The 20,356-nt window shown below is 36.4% G+C and overlaps 1 protein-coding gene across 4 annotated transcripts in view; it reads right to left on the bottom strand.

The window, feature by feature from the left end:
- The window catches only part of LOC121373601, a 35,910-nt gene extending 16,804 nt beyond the window's left edge, over positions 1-19,106 (bottom strand). The window contains exons 1-4 of one of the 4 annotated variants that reach the window (XM_041500291.1): positions 19,044-19,106; positions 17,976-18,132; positions 16,614-16,736; positions 5,429-5,749 (exon numbers count right to left, since the gene is read on the bottom strand). In XM_041500291.1, the coding sequence (XP_041356225.1) occupies positions 5,429-5,749; positions 16,614-16,629 (337 nt within the window). In that variant the 5' untranslated portion in view covers positions 16,630-16,736; positions 17,976-18,132; positions 19,044-19,106. Of the gene's footprint in view, positions 1-5,428; positions 5,750-16,613; positions 16,737-17,975; positions 19,005-19,043 lie in introns of those variants that run through there. The other 3 variants (XM_041500293.1, XM_041500294.1, XM_041500292.1) reach the window with 3 other exon arrangements.
- Between the last annotated feature and the right edge of the window lie 1,250 nt (positions 19,107-20,356).

The following is a 20,356-nucleotide window of genomic DNA, read 5'->3' as shown; positions in this document are numbered from 1 at the left end:
CTAGTATGATGAAAGACTTCATTTGAGAATTTTTTTCTGCCAATCCATATTCTCTTTGATTTAAAATAATTTAGCTTCAAACCTGACATTTTTGCAAAGCAGTCTAGAGTAGTTAGTGTGCCGTACAGTGACTCGAGAGATCCATACAAAATAAAAGTAGTATCATCTGCATACTGCGAAATAAGATATTCTTCTCCATCAATATAAATTCCCTTAATATTCTTGTTATTGCGTATTAAAATGGCAAGTATTTCTGCACATATTATAAAAATGTAGGGCGATAACGGATTGCCTTGTCTGCAGCCTCTGTATAACTTAAAACTTTCTGATAGATGTCCATTTTGGATTACAGCTGCAACTGAATTTTTATAAAGTATTTGTATCCAGGTTTTTACTGAACACTTAAAACTAAAAATGTGTAGAGCTTTTTGAATAAATTTCCAGGATAAGGAGTCAAACGCCTTTTCAAAATCGACTAATAATAGCTGACCTGGTATTTTATATGTTTCTGTGTATTGCATAATGTCATATATCAACCTTATATTTTCTCCTATGTATCTTCCCTTTATAAATCCTGTTTGATCTTTTTCAATAATTTTGTCCAATACGTTTTTTTTTATCCTATTTGCACTGCAACCAGATGCTATTTTATAAGTACAATTTAAAAGGGTGAGTGGCCTCCAATTTTTAAAAAATTGCTTAGGTTTGTTTGCTTTTGGTATGCAGGTTATGATGCCTAGTTTTTGTGACCACTGTTAGTGTATGCTAACCATATACCACATTTTGGTGGAGCTAATTATTTCAAAGAAACTAGAAAAGATATATTTGAACAACGAAATGTGATGGAATCATTTTGATTCCATCCAGACCTTTTATTACAATTTCTACGTGATACTGACTTTTATTCTAAATTTTAATTTGACATACTATGTATATGTGATATTTGTATTTTCACACAGTTATTTACACTGTTTTTGTTTAACTCTTTGAATTTTTATATTGATGTCTATCATCACATTATGTTTGCATTTACCATAGTTTGACATCCAGTAGCCGATGTATTTTTTGTGCTGGGGTGTCGTTAAACATTCGATTATCCATTCATTTCTTAAACATCTATTTTATTCCGTTTGTACATATACTGTAGAGAGGATGATTTTCCATTTCTGATTTGATCAAATTCTGGGGTTTTTCTTAATACCTGTAAACATTTTGGTTGAAACAAACATTTAAAAAAAAAAATGTTATGTAAGGTTTACTTGCCGCTAATAAAGACACAAAAGTGATGTAGGTAGTACATGTATTGCATGTTATGTATACGGTCTTTATCCAATTAACTCGTACTGATAGTAGTAATAAAATGGAATCAGTGAACTTTCAAGCTGACGAAAGCCATCTTTCAATGTCACCATTGATAGATAGATATCTAGTTTAACGTGCCCATATACCACTAGGGTTTCGAACACGCCCATCCCGAGTCCTGCCTTCGATAAGATCGGTGGCCTGACTCGGGATGGGGGTGGGGGTGTGGGTTGGGGGGGGGGGGGGTAGAGTTGAAAATGGGCAGAATTTCCAAAAATAGCAATTAGTAAAAAAAAGTTAATAGAATTTAAAAAAAAAAAAAAAAAAAAAAAATTACATTAAATAAAGCCAAAAATAAAAAGAATTGACTGTTCGGCCGAATATTTATATAATTTGGAGCATTTTAGAAGGACAGTCCTAAAATAAATAAGAGATAGAAGAGAGGATCGGACTATTTAATAATTATTAAAAAAAAGAAGAGTAATTTCGACATAAAATTTTGAATGAAGGTCTAAAAGTCCATGTGAGTGGCCTCATTAAGGCTGGTTGGGTGCACAGCTTATAGGGACGATATGGGTTGCATCCAGTCAAGAAAACCCCACCATTGAAGTACATCATTGTCTAGAGCTTTGTGTTTTCTTCAGTCAAATTTTGACACCTGTCATTGAGTAGGTGTTTGTACTGGCTACATGACCATTCAACATCCACACTGATAACAAACATCCATATGGCCTTACTGGCTACCACAGCAGGGCATAAGCATACGAGGCAGGAGGGGGGGGGGGGGGGGGGGGGGGGGGGGGGGGGAACTGCCCCCTAGTGCTGGAGCAGGACCTCAAATTTGGGCAAAATGTGCTAACTTGAGTCCTTTTCACTGTTTATTTCCATCATTTTACCCTCAAAATGTATTGTAATGCATATAAATATGCGTAGTAATTCGTTTGCAACTCTACATAATTGTTTGGCAGTAATGATATGAATAACTGTTATATTCTGGTATTGGGCTACCAGAAAGAGTCTATGGAATTGCACCAGTTTTACAGTGTATAGTGCATTTAAAGGTTTGTCAAACTCCGAAAAAATGCTATAGTCCTTTATGTCGTGAGACACTGTTGGAAGTTCTATAATGGAAATGCTGGATGAGAATCGATCTGCTTTGACAATGTTTGTAAAGATTTCACAAAGATCTAATTAAAATCATCAGCTGCTTTTTTGGGGGTGTTTTTGAGGCTGCAAATCCATGAGCAAAACATCAGCTTTTGAACCAAAATGATATTTTGTTGTTCCAGCTGTAAAATATGCCCACAAATCCTCCACATCGTTGTATACACGTGTTGCTAAAGGGCACTCTGTTGCCTCCAAGCAAGTCAAGGACGAAATGAACTAAAGGGAAGTATGTTGCCTCCAAGCAAGTCAAGGACGAAATGAGCTAAAGGGAAGTCTGTTGCCTCCAAGCAAGTCAAGCACGAAATGAGCTAAAGGGCAGTCTGTTGCCTCCAAGCAAGTCAAGCACGAAATGAGCTAAAGGGCAGTCAGTCGCCTCCAAGCAAGTCAAGGACGAAATGAGCTAAAGGGCAGTATGTCGTCTCCAAGCAAGTCAAGGACGAAATGAGCCTATCACAGTTCTCTTCATCAAAACTTAAATGCAGCCTCAGCTTGTTAAATGTTGGCCGGTTACAATATTGTTTGTTGTTTGGTGAAGGATTCGGTCAACGGCATCACTTTTTTCTTATTTAAAACCCTCGTGGAGGTGCATTTGGTGTGCATGATATTTAGAAGCATTAAACCAGCTGTTCCATCGTGTACTGACCAATTCAGGGGGAAATCTGACTTCACCAGCGGGTAAGTATTCAACCCAAAAATACAAGTACCGTTGTTTTCGTCCAGTTTATTTATTTATTTATTTATCATTATTTTTTTTTAAACAAGGCTGACTTCAACATTGGCATTACGTTCAACTGTGTTACATCATCTAAAGTTTAACAGTTAGTAACTAGCTAAATGGATGATGCACAACACATGAACTGACTTTGTAAATATTGCCAACAATACATCTTTATAAATACTCCTTTTTGCAATAAGCAGCAGAATCTGTGACTATCGCTGCCACGTGATCATATTCTATCTCCATGTTGGTGACGGCCCGTATTACAGCCTAACTCAAAATAGCATGGTTGCACTTATCCGTTTTAACAACAGCAATCAAATAGGCATGTCCCTGCGACAATGAAATGCTTTTTAGAATGCTATGGTCACGGAAATCCGTTGTGTGTTTGCTACGATACTAACGGTCTTGCCTTTCAACACATTTTTCAGTTTTAAAATGTTCGTCAAGTGCCTTTGTTAAGTATTTAAGCTTCACAATGTGGCAATTTGTGGAAGAGCCCCACCTTGTTGACAATGTTTTTCGAAAAATGGACTAGTTTTTTCGTTATAGCTAAACTTAAGGTATATGTCAGACACTGTACACAATTTAATAAAATCAAGAATAAACACTTCACGTTTATCTTTAGACTACAGCATGGTAGTGACTGTTGCCTGCTTCATTTTTTATTTACTTGAGAGAGCTCTTTCTTTCACAGCCAATTGCTTTTCACTTTTGATGTGGTCTTTGGTCGAATCGATGCAAACATGACCAAAGCTATGGTGAATTCTTTTTTTTACAAAGTAACAGGTACCCATCCGTGTACATGTCCTCACCAAATCCAGAGCCTCTTACATCAGGAGTGATCTTTGCAACTGGTAATGTATGGCGACGTTTTATTTTGTTCGTCACAATATTATTATGTCCCTCACAATAAATGTTGTGTTCCTTTACAATACTGTTGTGATCGCTCACAATATTATTCTGTTCCGTCACAATATTATTGTTTTCCCTCACAATATTAGTATGTTTCCTCACAATAAAATAAATATGGTTTTCCCTCATAATGTTATTAAGTTTCCTCACAATAATAGTGTCCTTCCATATAGTGAATGTGCAAAAACATTAACCCGCCCGGTGTTACTGTTACAACATTTGCAAAATATAAATCAAACAAGACTGGGTGAAGTATCCCTCCCTGAGGAGAATGCATGGAGTCATTCAAAATGGCTAACTTGTGTTATATTAGCATATTACTCCCATTTCAACCATGTTATATATAGTAGGGATACCACCAGACTCGTCAGTACACATCCCTCCCCAAAACCCACTTTGATTAGTTGTGATACCGCCACTGGCGTAACCAGGGATGGGATTGGGGACAGTGTTGTCATATTTGCAGTTATAAACAGTAAGAAAAAGGTTTTGCAAGTTTTGGGTTACTCCAAAGACGGTGAAGTGGTAAATAGTTTAATTATGAATGAATGAATGAATGAATGAATGTTTAACGACACCCCAACACGAAAAATACATCGGCTATTGGGTGTCATCCTATGGTAATACAATCAAATAATGAATGAATGAATGAATGTTTAACGACACCCCAGCACGAAAAATACATCGGCTATTGGGTGTCACACTGTGGTAAAAGACAAACAAATAAAGTGATGATCAACATCAATATAAAAATTCAAGATTTAAACAAAAACAGTGTAAAGAACTGTGCAGAAACACAAATATCACAGATAGATACTGACTTTTACTCAAAATTTATCTGTGCTGTATTGACCATTCTCAAAGAGAATGTTACACCACTGCAAGGTTACAGCACGCGCCGGGGAATAGTTTAATAAGTGCTGATTTAACATGAAATGCCCCTTTGATTCCAAATAACAAGTGCACATGGCATATTAGAGACAAAACATCAAAGCGACAATCAGACGCAACATTTTGTCGCATTTTTTTGTAATTTTTGTTGCATTTTCGCTTTTATTTTGTTGCATAGTAGCTTTGTAGTGGTTGTTTTGTCGCATTGTCGCTCCAGCTTTGTCACATTGTTGCCCTCTATTATAAGCGCGACATAGCGAAAATGTGACAAGGCACAAATCAGCCACCATAGATAACGGTTTTATTGTTCACATTTCATGTCTGAAGGGCAGTGTTTCCAGGCTACTGAAGTCCAGATTAACAAGGCCTCACTTTATACTGCACTTCTACTTAAACAAACTTGTTATGTTCTAGATATATTTGTACTACCCTTACCTGACAATGTAATGTTACAAGAAAGAGGTGCTGATACAGGTGTGTAATCAAGGCAAGTCCATTCTGTATCGTGTCTGCCTTTAGCAAAACTCTTAATCAACATTGTTGCAGACACTGATGGAACTCCTACAACACTGTAACGCCGAGGTTCTATCGAATAACATGCCATAAAATTAGAATTACACAGCACAATGGGTTCTTTACATTTGGATATAAAGATGTCTTCGTCAATTGTTCCACTCCTGAGAACACAGGTCAGATTCAGCGCTATTCCATCAAACCAATGTAAAACACATGGCTTTATTTCAAGTACAGCCTCACCTGAAAATATACATATTTTAAAGGGACATTCCTGAGTTTGCTGCAAGTTTTAAGATGTTATCGACTAACAGAGACATTTTAACGATTGTAATTACATATTAAATATATTTTTTTCTGGATAAAATACTAGCGGCTGTATATTAAACGCGTTTCTGATCGTTCTAATATTTGTACTAGGTTAAATTTCGTACGTACGGAATTAATGAAGACAAAATCCAGTTTTGGCTTCTTACAAATATTAAGACGACCAGAAACACATTGAATATACAGACACTGATATTCTAAACAAGACAATACATTTAATACGTAAGTTTAATCGTAGAAATATTTTATTAGATGGAAACATCTTACAATGCAGCAAACTCAGGAATGTCCCTTTAAATTATAATAAACATGAAATGTTGTGGTCATATAAATCTTTCACTTCAAACATCACCAAGGCCTGGTTGCTCGAAACCCGAGTTAACACTGGTTAACACCAACTCCGAGTTAAATTCCTTAGCCTGGTAATTAACTGTTTTTGAAACACCCTTCTAACTCTGCTTACTTGGGTTAGTTTCCACTAATTCACGGTACAGTACTAGATGGCCAATTAATAGAAAATAAATACCTTCCAACAAGTCTTTGGTGTATTTACTTCTGGCACCGGCTTACTGAGTATGGTTATACGTTGTGACAGCAAAAAGCTGTACTCTCTACTGCGTGGTAACCCCAGGATTTCCCTGTACATCCGATGCAAACTTCCGTTTTGTTTCCACCATCGTCTAAGCACTGGTGTAGCCAAACCATTTTTATTAGGGTGGGGGCCACTAGAGTAGCCCGAGGGAAGGCCATGACCTCTTCCTTACACTTCTGCCTCCTCCCCACTCCACCGTTTACATTTTTCTTGGGCTCCATATCACGACTCATAGACAGTGTTGTTGGTCCCTCCTCAACGTGAGTGCCCCCCCCCCCCCCCAATTCAAAATCATGGCTATGCCAGTGGTAGCGGTAGTCACTCAACCAAAACCCCACCCTAGTAAATTCTGTTACGATTGTAAGACAGGTATGTGCTGTCCTATACGTGAGAAAGTACATATATTATATTCTTTGCTACTACTGGAAAAATATAGCAAGATTTCTTTGAAGACAATGTATAGTATCAATGACTGATTAATCAATGTGCTCTAGTGGTGTTGTTAAACAAAAAAGAAGCAAGACAAAGAGGAGAAACAAACCGACTTCCACCTGTTTCGTCGGTTTGTTGAATGATGGCCTCAGTTAAAAAAAAAAAAAAAAAAATGTAACTTTAATATTAAAAGTCTGTTAGGCTTTATTATATAGGTTAAACAAAAAAGTTCATTTTTTTTTTCATTTCATTTTTCATTTTTTTTTTTTATATAGGCAGGGTTGGGTTCTCAGAAACTCAATAAACAAATTACTGAAAATATTACCTTGCTCAGGCCCGTAGTAACAGGCTTTCAAGCAAGATTTTGTGAAAAATAAGGGCTTTTTGTTAGGGCAAAATTCTTAAAAAATAAGGGCTATTTTTAAGAATTTTTAGGAATGTTTTGACAAAAATAAGGACTGAAATTCAATAATCAATATAAAAGAAAAACATTTTGTACTCACCTCCAGGGAGAACATAAATACAAAAGCTAATTACCAACTCAGAAGATCATGCCAATGGTCATCATCAACAGCGATATTCAGCATATCAATACAACCAGATTAAAGTAATCTGATATGGTGCAAATCCATGCTGAATATGATGCTGATAACCACCAAGATGTCTTCTGAGAAATACATTAATTCAACATATTCATTATCTGAAAGTATACTAAGGCTAGATTTAATTAATTCCAACACTTATTTTATGTTGCATTTATCAAAAAGATTTTAAATTTTAAAATTTAGGATTTTCACCAAACAATTAAGGCTTTTTAGGATTTTGAAGCTTTAATAAGGAATATTAGGGCTGCTGTCAAAAAATAAGGAAAATTAGGAAAATAAGGGCCCGCTTGCAAGCCTGCTAAGTAACGATATGTGAAGTGTGTGCGTGTGTAGGCTATATGTTTGGGATACACACTATAGTAGAGCACAGCAAAGTGAATGTTTTGGATCACAAGTAGGGTGTACAGCCCCCCACCACCCCTTACGGCTGTAACACCCCATTAGTTCATACGGGCCTGCTACTTTTATTGAAACAACTAACGAACTTTATTAGAAATGAGTAAAATAAAGTTTGTTTTGTTTAACGACACCACTAGAGCACATTGATTTATTAATCATCGGCAATTTTGGAGAACAAACCCGCTACATTTTCCCATTAGTAGCAAGGGGGTATTTTTATATGCATCATCCCACAGACAGGGTAGCACATACAACGACCTTTAATATACTAGCTGTGTTGCACTGGCTGGAACGGTAAATAGTCTGGTGGTTTCAATTAAAGAGACAGTACCATTTAGTTTGGCAGTTTTAGGACCGTTTTGATATATATTTTTTTACTCTTTTTCCCCCCATTCTATTAATGATTACACATTTTGGTAAAATGGGCAACATTGCACATTACCGTCCATTTTTCACAGACTATAAATTATGTAATCACAGCAAACGTGATTGTTCGTTAAACCACTAAACTATATGATAATACTTAAGTTGACTTTTAAATTTGTTTAACGTGGATATATCCTGTTAAGGTTGACGCACACCGATCCTGCACATGGCCTCTGGTATTGCCCAGCGACTAATTCTATTACAAAAGTGTATGTGCATGTGATTACGTTGCTGGATCAGTAGAGCTTCTACCTTTGGACTCGATAAATCAGTTTGTCTCTTACTTCTACACTTATTAATACAAAACTATTGGAAAAGTGGCACATGACAATTTAGTGACAAGAAATGAATTGCTGATTTGTTTAAAACAGATAATCATCAGTTATACATCAGTACACAATGCTGAAAATAATAATTAATTTGCCTTGTGCCCTAGTATTGCACTTGATATTGTTGAATGGGGAATTAGATAGGCAAAGCTGCGGTGCTTCTTTTGCGACTTAATGACCTAGTCTCTGAACGTTTTAGAAAGATTTGTTCTAATAATAAGTTAATAGTAAGTTCCATTAATTTAAAGTAACCATTGCTGTCAAGTAGTTCCTATGCCAAAACGTGATATGGGAATGTTGGTATTGACATGATGATGTGATTTGGAGACTTCATTCTGTCGAAGTGATACACATTGTTAACTTGCTGTAATAGTCTGGAAATAATGTTTCAGTCAAGCCATTCATTCAGCGAGGCAAGTCGGGAACAGACTGACAATAGCATCGTCTGTACTGTACATTGCTATCATTTGTGAATATGATTCTTGATCCAAATATTAAACAGTATCAGGTCTCATTGTCACCCAAGACACAAACTATTATATAATGACATGGGCATTCCTATCCCAGTAACACTTCGTGACAAAAAAATACAGTGGATATAGTAGATAATAAACGAATTACTAGTTGTCCCGAGTGAAATAATGTTCACTTGTCGCGACCTTTAGCGAGTGATAAGTGAACATTATTTCACGAGGGACATAAATTTGACAATAACTGGTACCGAGTTTGTTATTCTATTTATTACCCCACCTATTTGAGGTTTTTAAAAGCCTTTATTTTCAATATAGCCTACATCGGCTACACATCCATGTATGCAGAAACAACGTAAACAGCTTTACTGTTCTGCATATTGCTTTAACTTTGAATTTTGTTCACGGTTCACAGATAATTTTCAAAACCCAAAGTCCTATATATTCTGTAAAAATATATATATAATGAAATACATTAAACTACCATTTTATTACAAGTTTAAGCTGAAACCAGAAAGACGCAAACGCTTTAAACTACGTGCCGTCATTGTGTGTGTGCTTTGCCAAATCGTGATACGTCATATTTTGTACTGACAAGGTGTGTTGGCGTCAAATCTTCCAATGGCAGTGTACGTTAAGCCAATGCATGATAATTTGTCAGTGAGAAATTATGATTTTCATTTTCCCCGTTATTAGTGGCTGCTTGGGTAATAAATCTCCATAATCAATCACCAAGGACATACGGCAGATCAAAAGTGATTTCATGGATGGGTGTGTTATCCAATGCAACTATTACAGCAAACGGTGCTACAGACGGAACTGTGGAAAGCTTTAGTCATGCAGTATACGTTACCAGAAGCAATAGAGTTCATGAAAGCACAGCTGCCTCGCTGTAATGTTTGCAGACAAAAACATGTAACACTCATAATCTCACTATTCAGAAGACATTCGTATTTTGGAGAGTGTAGATAATGTACCTCATGTTCATATATTGGTCCACGTTTCTTGACTTAATGATAACTGTAATGATGTTTGTGTGGATTCTACTGACATCCAACTTCCATATGTATGAAGAGTCAATGGAAACATCGGCACTTTGAATTAGACCATTCCAGCTATTCCAAATGGTTCCATGTACACATAAGAGACACTTCCAAATGTCCAGTTGATCATTCCCAATATTTGTGTTGTGAAAATGATAATGAAATGTGTTGTCTTAGGTCGTGGTTTGAAATAGAAGAACAGGTTTTGGGGGTTTTTTCTTCTGAGTTCCAGGTTTGTTTTTATTAGTATTATTTTATGATTAGCCAGATGAGAATTATATACAGGGCATTTGTAATTAGACGCATTTCTTTCGTTGTTCAGGATATCCATATTTGTGGGCGAATAAGGTGAACATGTATATCACTTTCTTTTTATATGCACCATTAGATTCATAGTTCCTTGAAACATGAATATAGGTTTTCGTATAACAGTTTTATGTGCATTAAGCTATGTCTCCATATGCACGCATGCGTATGCGCGAACGTATGCATATCTAAAAATTCGCTTCTATATATATAAATTGTGGTGTTTCCATGTGTATAAATGCGTATGTGTGAGGGTCTGCGTAAAAAAACGTACGCACAGAATCGGTACATGTAGCAAATTTTTCTCTACGCTCACGCAGTACTGACACGTACATTTCATAAAATTACGTCATCGGTGAATGTCCTGCTAAATTTGAAGCTAACACTGTGTGTGTCTTTTCGTAATGTCAATCTTTTCAACATAAAAAGCATTAAAGTTTCAGAAAAAAAGCCTTGAACAGCTGTTGGAAATGGTCAAAGACAATATTTGCATATACAATCCTAGAGATTCAGATCATAAAGATTCGATCAAACTGGTTAACATTTGGACCAATATCACCAAAAAATTGGAACCATCGGTCCCAATATTATTATTATTATAATTATTATTATATATATTTACTATTGTTATTTTTATTGTTGTATTATTATTATTATTATTATTATTATTATTATTATTATTAGAGCCGAAATATCAAAGAAAAAGTGCGAGACACTGCGAGACACATATGTAAGAAAAAGAAGAGAAATGCGTTCTTTCAGAAGTGGAGTTGCCAGATGGAAGTGGAAGTAATTGGATATCATGAGTTTTCTGGACAAGTTTATTGATGATGCCCTGTAAGTAGACTTTTCATGCTGTACGTTTTAATTTAACCCCATGAAACACTAATATTAATCAATTTGGAAAAAAAAGTAAACTGATAATAATTATGTTCATGCAACTTCATTTATTTACAAAACAGAAACCAATCTGCGGTTGCCGGAATTCATTGGGGAAGAGGAGAAAGTTTTTGAAGATGTCTTAGATACTTTGTCCGAGCACGGGTTTGATGTCACTGATGAAGACAATGCTGCCTCGGTGACCCTGTAAGTATCAGTAGTTGCTTTAAAATAACACGAAAGTACCACGATTAATATGAGCATTTTGCCAACTTAGGGGATGATAAACGAAATATTCTTTGCACAGGTCTCTAAATTGCACTGTATCATGTGTAACTCTGTTGCCACCGTACTGCAAATCAATCAGACCGTCGGGATTCTTCTGAGTGTCATGCAAAAGACTTGTAACTTCAGCTAGGGTTGTATGATTTTGTAGCATACTGTGAAGACAACACGATGCCGTCACTATTTTGTGTACCACCTATTTTGGTGTAGAAAACTCTCCATCTTACTGCTAACATGCCAAAAAGCATTTTCAACTATACGCCTAGCCCTAGAAATACGATAGTTGAATGCCCGCTCATCGGTGGGTCAACTTCTTCCCGGATAGGGCCTCATCAGGTGCGTTTGTAGAGGAAATGCCTCATCTCCAACTGCAACATATGGCAGGGGACCAAGTTGATCTGCCTCTTCAATGGGTGTGTTTGTTGGAATGTTGTGTAAGTTCCTGGATAGTGCATTGCCTAAGTTGGAATTGGAAAATACACCTCCATCACTGTTCCATCCATAAGCTCCGATATCAATACATATGAATCTATAGTTGGCGTCCATGGGTGCAAGTGATAGGATAAAAAAAAAAAAAAAATCTCTTATAACTGAAATACATAAGAACCACTGTTCGGTGGTGATTTCATAACGATATGCTTTCCATCGATAGCTCCGATACAATGTGGAAAATTTCACTTGTCTTTGAAGTTTCTGGCTATAAGCAGCCAGTCCTCGTTTGTTTGCGACATTTTGAGATAGGTCGCAGACAGCTTCGTCCATATTGCATCACATACTTCATCCAGTATCCTTGATATACTCTGTATGCCTACCCGGTAGCTGAATGCAAGATACCTGAATGTTTCTCATGTAGCTAAATATCTGTAAGTTAAAAAAATGAAAACACTACACAACTAGATGAAATACATGTTTAATAAATACCTTCATTTCATTTATTTCAACAGATCTGGATCCATTCCACCTACTCATTCAGAAGGTTCTGTTGAAATGCCCCCATCCGTTGCATCGTCTGCTCTGAAAAATACGTCTGCACGTCCATATTTAAATAAAGGGATGAAAAGAAAGAGGTCACTTGGAAATGAATCAGTGATAGATTTATTAAGAAACGTTTTTGATGACCTCAAAAAAAAAAAAAAAAAAAAAAAATGGCAGGAGCGAGATGAAACACAAAAGGTCACGGAAGTGGAGAAAGAGGCGGCTCGCCAACTGTCACAGAAGACACCTGTTGATGTATTTTTTAAATTTTGTGCTACCAGTGTGAAAAATCTGTCACCTGGCATACTGTCAGTGGTTGAAATGCAAATACAACAAATATTGTTCAAGGCAGAAAATCCCAATCTCCCACAACAGGAAATCATGCGTCTTCCACGAGAATATATGCAACTGGCACCAGTGATGTCCAGTCAGGAGATCCCACCAGAGAGTACTGCACCAAATCAAGATAGTTTAAACCAGTATAGACTGTCTGCCCCAATCGATATGCCTAGTATGATTAGCCAACCTGTAAATGATGATTCGGATGAAAGCTCCTCGATTGCGATTACAACATTACCATGACAACTGTCGACAAAACTGGTAGCTAAAATCCTAATGACAATCACTGCATGTAAGGAACACTTTTCTGGAAACATAAATGTTAATCACCATTGCTGTCAGTTTGAAATCTGCATGTAATAAATAATTTTATGGATCATTTATAATTTTATTATTTGTATTATTACTACTAGTACTCCTCCTGCTCCTACTACTACTATTGATACTACAACTATTGATCATTTATAACTTTATTATTTGTACTACTACTACTACTACTACTACTACTACTACTACTACTACTATTGATACTACAACTATTGATCATTTATAACTTTATTATTTGTACTACTACTACTACTACTACTACTACTACTACTACTACTACTACTATTGATACTACAACTATTGATCATTTATAACTTTATTATTTGTACTACTACTACTACTACTACTACTACTACTATTGATACTACAACTATTGATATTACTACTTACATTAAACTGAGCGCTAGGCTTCCGGGTCAATGATACTTTGGCAAGTAGGGGCTTAATAAGGTGAAGTACATTAGCAAATTACTCCCTCGTCAGTCGAAAAAATTGGTGGAAACACGTTTCATCTAGTAACAATTCAGCTACAAGATGATGGTATGCACCATATTGCTTCCTTTTTTGACGGATAGGATGAACTCACCACCGGTGCTTTCTTCTCCCCCTCTTTCTTAAAGTTGTGGCAATTGTCAGCGCCATTCACATGTCGTCATTCTCTTCTTCGTCCAGAAGGGCTAGAACGTTTCCACTACTAATATTTCATGGCCAGTTCTTCAATTTACACGTTGTGAGGTCACGCCAAAATGTTTTACGCATTCTTCTACGCAAACATGAAGATAGTCACTAGGCATACGCGTAAGCACACATGGAGACATAGCTTTAGAACAAGTGTTTCAGCACAAATTAAAGCTAATGACGGCCATTTTGAAAATCAAAATAGGGACACCAGGGGGAGATATTAATTTTTTATGTCCTTATTTTAAATTGAACCCACAATGATACAGAATATCTGTACCAAGTTTCATTGATATTTGTGCATTGTGAACAATGGACAGTAATGTAAATCATTAATAGAATAATAAAAAAATAAAAAATAATTATAATTAAAAAAAAAAAAAAATAAAAAAAAAAATAAACAGTTAAAAAAAAATATATCAAAAGTTTAAACGGTCGCATGCAAGTCTTGCGCTATTTCCTAAAATTGCCACTCGTTTTTTGTTTGCTTAATGACACCATTGAAGCTTATTGATTAATTAAACATTGATATTGAACATTTTCTTCAAAGAAAATCACTACATTTCCCCAGTAGTAGGAAATAATATATTATAGCCAAAGTACTTTCTCACGTATAGGGCAGCACATAGGTGAGGGGAACACGGCCTCTTGGTCACATCTTTTTTCCTTTCCACCTTATAATTATATATACTGGCCTGTCATGGCCTGGGGTTTTGCTTAAGTAAATGCCGCCACCACTGGCACAGCCAGGATTTTGTATTGGGGGAGTGGGGAACTAAATTGGGGAAGGGAGAAGTGTGAGGGAGAGGTCATGGCCCCGCCTCTGCTACTCTAGTGGCCACCATCCCTATACAAACATTTGTGGCTACGCTAGTGCTTAGGCGATGGTGGAAACAAAGCGGAAGTTTACATCGGATGTACAGGGAAATTCCCGGGTTACCTGTCGCAGCTAGATATTTATATAGATAAATCCCAGTTGAGACATTGAGCAATTTTGATATCGTGGCCGCAAAACTGCGGATTTGTCATAACTTTGTTAAGTGCACACGGCAGTTACCACGTAGTGGACACTACAGCTGTCACAGCTTATAACAAGTGGCGCATCCAGAAAATCCATTTAGGGGAGGGGGGGGGGGGCAATGACATGAGGCGGAATGCTAATGGAACTTTGGGAGAGGTTTGGAGGGGATCGTAAAAAAAAAAAGAAAATTAATATATAATAAAATTAGAACTCACACAATTAAACGGGGGGTGGGGGGTGGGCGGGCCCTTGGCCCCCTCCCCAGATCTGCCTTTGATAACCACGCTCATTAAATCGGCCCTGGTGTAGTTACATCTGGTTATCAATATCTATTTGTCTGTACTGCTACCATATTAAAAAAAAAAAAAACGAAAAAAAAAACGAGCAGTAATAAATGAGGCATGTTCATGAATGTATTTATATATATATATATATATTTACAAGCCCCTTTAAGATCGATGACAGAACATTATGACGTCATCCGTTTGGCTTTCTACACCATAAATATAATCTTACTGTGCTATTTCTAATTGTCATGTTTGACAACGTGAATAGTGTTTAGCTTTCATTAAAACATTTTTTTTTAAAGAGGTTTAACAATTTAAAAACATATACCAAACGCTGCTGTTGTCCGCTCAATGTAAAACAACATTATTTTGAAAGGAAACGAAGACACCATTGGCAATAGAAAAAAACAAATCACCGACTTTCTGATAGATGGCACTCGCGGACGTTACACAATTTCGGCTTCTAAATGTTTTAATTTCATAAATGTTTTCATTAATATCTTATACAGGGGAATGAGATTGCCCGTAAGAATATTTAAAGTACGTTTTAGAACTTACCAATGAAAACTCTAGAAGAGACTTAAAAAAAAATATATCCACTGTATATACATGTATATTACTTTTTTATTTATTTACAATGTTTAAATTTAATAAAAATTCAGCAATTCAAATTTTCAAAATATCTCTATTAGTTTGTGGGAGATGCTTGTTAGGGTCACTGTACAAAGTTTCAGAACAATTCAATCAAAACTGTAGAAGATAGACTTTAAAAGAAAAATGGACGGAAAACGCCAATGTATTCATTAATTCGAAAATGCAGTCATGAATAGATTTTGTAAAAATTTATGAAATAATGCAATGTTTATTAAATTCAATTCTACAATTACAATTCTTTCATTTTAATATCATCTTTATATGCCTGTATTTTATTTTTAAATTATATTAAACGGAATCATTCTCAATGCGCCTGTTAACGGGACAGACCCTAGTTTCAGCCAATGAAAATGAAAACTAAGTTTAGTTAATCTACAAACAAGTAACACATTTGGATAAAGTTACAACTGAGTGAAACAGGAGTCTGTGGCTTTGAAATGGTGAAATACCCTCTAAAAATAGACTAAAACCCGACTCCATAACTGTTACTTCTCAGACGCACGTGCGTTTTTAAAAATATGAGAAATGCATTTTGTGATATTAAAAACATCAGAATGACCATAAAAACACGAATGTACGGAAATGGATAATCTAAACAGTTAAAATTTATAGTAAATTATTATTTCAGTTATCAAAAACGGCTCCAATAGTAAAAAATATGTCTTAGTTTTAAAAACTAGGGTATGTCCTTTTAACTGCCAGAGTGGCATTACAGAATTCCTGCTCTACTAACCTTGCTCTACTAACATCTTGTGGGAAAATAAGTAACAAGACCATTGCAATCTGCCAAATCCAACACATTTTAAGTAACTTAGACTTTCAGATGCTCAGTGTTATGGGTAAATAAGCAGTACTTCTGAAAAGAAAGAAAGAAAGAAATGTTTTATTTAACGACGCACTCAACACATTTTATTTACGGTTATATGGCGTCAGACATATGGTTATGGACCACACAGATTTTGAGAGGAAACCCGCTGTCGCCACTTCATGGGCTACTCTTTCCGATTAGCAGCAAGGGATCTTTTATTAGCGCTTCCCACAGGCAGAATAGCACAAACCATGGCCTTTGTTGAACCAGTTATGGATCACTGGTCGGTGCAACTGATTCATATACCCATCTAGATTCGCCACAGAGATGTATATCAAAGTTTACAGAGTGCACTGGTCATACAAACATAAACAACACTAACAAAATATCATTATGTGAGTGTTTAAAAATTATTATAGCCTACCTGCAATATAGACTGGGGGAATACATATTATACAGAAGGAGTGCATATTATACATATAATATAGACTGGGGGAGTGTATATTACATGTATAATGTGCACTGGGGAGTGCTTATTCTACATATAATGTTGACTGGGGAGTGCAAATCCAGGGGACTGAAATTATATGTGACACCGGTCTTCCTGAAAGATGCTTGCAGATTGACAGTAATAGGTATTTACGGTTTCCTGAGATGTCACTTTTGCACGCATTATTTCCAGAGATCTCGATTTTTGTGCTTTCAGTTCAGCCCATCTCTTCATAAAACTGTAAAACCACTGTAAAGATAGTTTTTTGTTTTCCTTCTCTTTCTTTCCGATGTTAACTGCAAAATCAGTAGCAATACCTGTGACCTTCGTACGGGTATAGCCGTAGCCTACAGATGACATGAATTCAATATGCTGGAGGGGTGAGATGTAGTCCAGTGGTAAAGCGCTCGCTTGATGCCCGGTCGGTCTGGGATCAATCCCCGTCTGTGGACCCATTGGGCTATTTCTCGCTCCAGCCGGTGCACCACGACTGGTACATCAAAGGCCGTGGTATGTGCTATCCTATCGAAAAAGTAGCCCATGAAGTGGCCACAGCGAATTTCCACTCTCAATATCTGTGTGGTCCTTAACCATATGTCCGACGCCATATAACCGTAAATAAAATGTGTTGAGTGCGTCATTAAATAAAACATTTCCTTCCTTCCTTCAATACGAGCATAGCCGTAGCCGACAGATGACATGGATTCAATATGCTGGACTAAAGTCTGCTCCTCTTCCTGTGATAACAGTGCTTCTGGTCCAGACCTGGTGCATTCAAGCTGAATCTTGAATCTTACCACTCACACGATCATGAAGTGTTGAATATGGTACTGAAAAGACTGCAGCTGGGGTTTTTTAAATTGGCATTCCTTCGCTACACATCGATTGATATGCATTTCCCAGTGATTCATAAGAGTACTGTTTGTAGGTGGCTTTTGGTCGGTTAATCATAGCCTAAAAAAACAAAGAAAAAAAAGAAAAAAACAACAAAAAAAAACAATTTTTAAATGTAAATTTTACTACAATGGTTACGGTTAAATTTCCTTTTATTTAAAAAAAAAGGTGCAAAATAAAATAATTTTCTCATACATAATAATATTATTTTATTATTTTAAAAGTCCACCTGCAAAAATCACCTCAATTTGTAATAAATATAAATGTGCATGTGTATAAGCCACCTATCAAAAATGATTAAAATAAATGTTGCAGTGAAATGGCATAAGAGATAACCTATCTAACATACCACAAATATTATTGTTCAGTATAGGACCACGTGGTACATCACGCGACAGACAGATGGAACGTCAATGCAGCAGACGATAACTGCATGAATATCTGATGACTACATTCTTCTATCTGGCGCATTTTATTAATACCAAAATACTGTATTAATAAAAATCGATAAAATGCACAATGTATCGGTATATGATATTATAATTAAAACTTACTGTTGGCAGTTTGACTCGAAGCATTTTCAGTCCAGAGAGACAAAAAACAACCCACTTCCTTGTTTACGTTTGGGCTATCGGTGGCGTCAAATCTCACACGGTCTCACGATACATGCAATTACAAATGGAGTATCGAAAACACATGTCGATCGAAATTGTTTGACGGTACGATAAATAATTTCTTATTTCAGTTTGGTTTGACATAGGCCTAATGATGGTAATTTCTTTTAAAAGGGACCCTGGTCAAGTAAATTTTCAGCAAAACTTCCACCTGAAAATATGGTTTTAACACATCATTTGTTGATATAAATATCGTAGGCCTATTCCAAAAAACCCAAAACAAAACCAACAACCCCACCATGAAATAGCCATATTAAACTAAAACGTTTACAAATTTAGGAAAATAACATTACTCACTTTCAATATGGCGGTCAGGTAATACGTCATTTGCAGATCATACGTCATAGGCGCCATGAGTTTCCAGCCTTCAGCGACTCCTGTTGAGAGATATCGAAACGAGGCTGGGCGCTGGAAACAAACCACTTTAGCGCATAGACTACATTCCGGACACACAGCCGGTCAAATGATTGTCAATAGGACTACATCCTAGAAATAACTTGTTTACGTTTGAAAGTACATTGCCGGTGTATTTTGAATAAAGTGTAATGTAAATAAGACATGTATTTTGGTTAAATACTTGTGGGATATCACTTGAATTTAGTAATCCTATATGAATCAAATGTGAAACACTAGCGTAGGAATGGGGAAGGGTGTGGGTGGCCGGCTGGCATGCCCCCCCCCCCCCCCCCCCCCCACACACACACACGTTTTAGCAGCAGCGATGGTTTTTATATATTTATACATGCATTTATATATAATTAAATTTCCGTTACATTCATTAGAGTATAATTCCAATCTCTAAAAATCCCTTTATTATAAACCCTTGGATTGGTCAAATTCGTATCACGTGATGATAAAAACTGGCATTCATAGCACCATGAATCTCAGTTTAGCACTATTTTTGGCTATATAGCCGGAACTACTTTATGAATTATGTCAACAAAGGAATGCCCGAGGAATTTCCTTGAGATTCTGTTTTTAGACATCAAACAGTAATCGTCTGCTGTCAAACTTGTAAAGATCTAAAAATCTTCACATAAAAATTATACCATACAAAAAAGGTCGCTTCAGACATTTTTATTAAAGGTTAAAAGTTATTGAAATTACTTACGTTACATGTTTATAGTGAATTCAGAATCCCACAGCTAAAAATCTATTTTGTCGATCCAAAAAAAGTGTATAATTCCAATGGAATTTGGTCTTTTACAAAAGCGATTTCAAAAACAAAATTCAGTCAGTTCATGCGAACCATTAGCAGTAACGCGCATACAACGGCATTGTAGTATGACGTACACAACGCATAGCCACTGCGATCCAATCTTTAAACGACTCGGGGTTTTGAAACTAGGTATATCATGTACATGTCGGGACACAGGAACGAAGCTTCAATTCGAAGCTACAACAGAGAATGTTCCACTTTCCAAAAACGAAACATCAGCATGGCACTGTCAAATGTCACGAATACTTGTGTCGCACCACTTGAAGTCACACATGCCAAAACCATCCTGTGTTGCCACTTCCACAATTACAAGGCCAGTAAACACAGAAACTCGCGACACACCTGTTTCATCCATTTCCGGAAACATTGAAACCACTTTCTCCATGTCAAA

This window comes from Gigantopelta aegis, chromosome 5, assembly GCF_016097555.1.
Source record: "Gigantopelta aegis isolate Gae_Host chromosome 5, Gae_host_genome, whole genome shotgun sequence".
NCBI classification, from domain to species: domain Eukaryota; kingdom Metazoa; phylum Mollusca; class Gastropoda; order Neomphalida; family Peltospiridae; genus Gigantopelta; species Gigantopelta aegis.
This window is presented reverse-complemented; position numbering and strand designations above follow the sequence as displayed.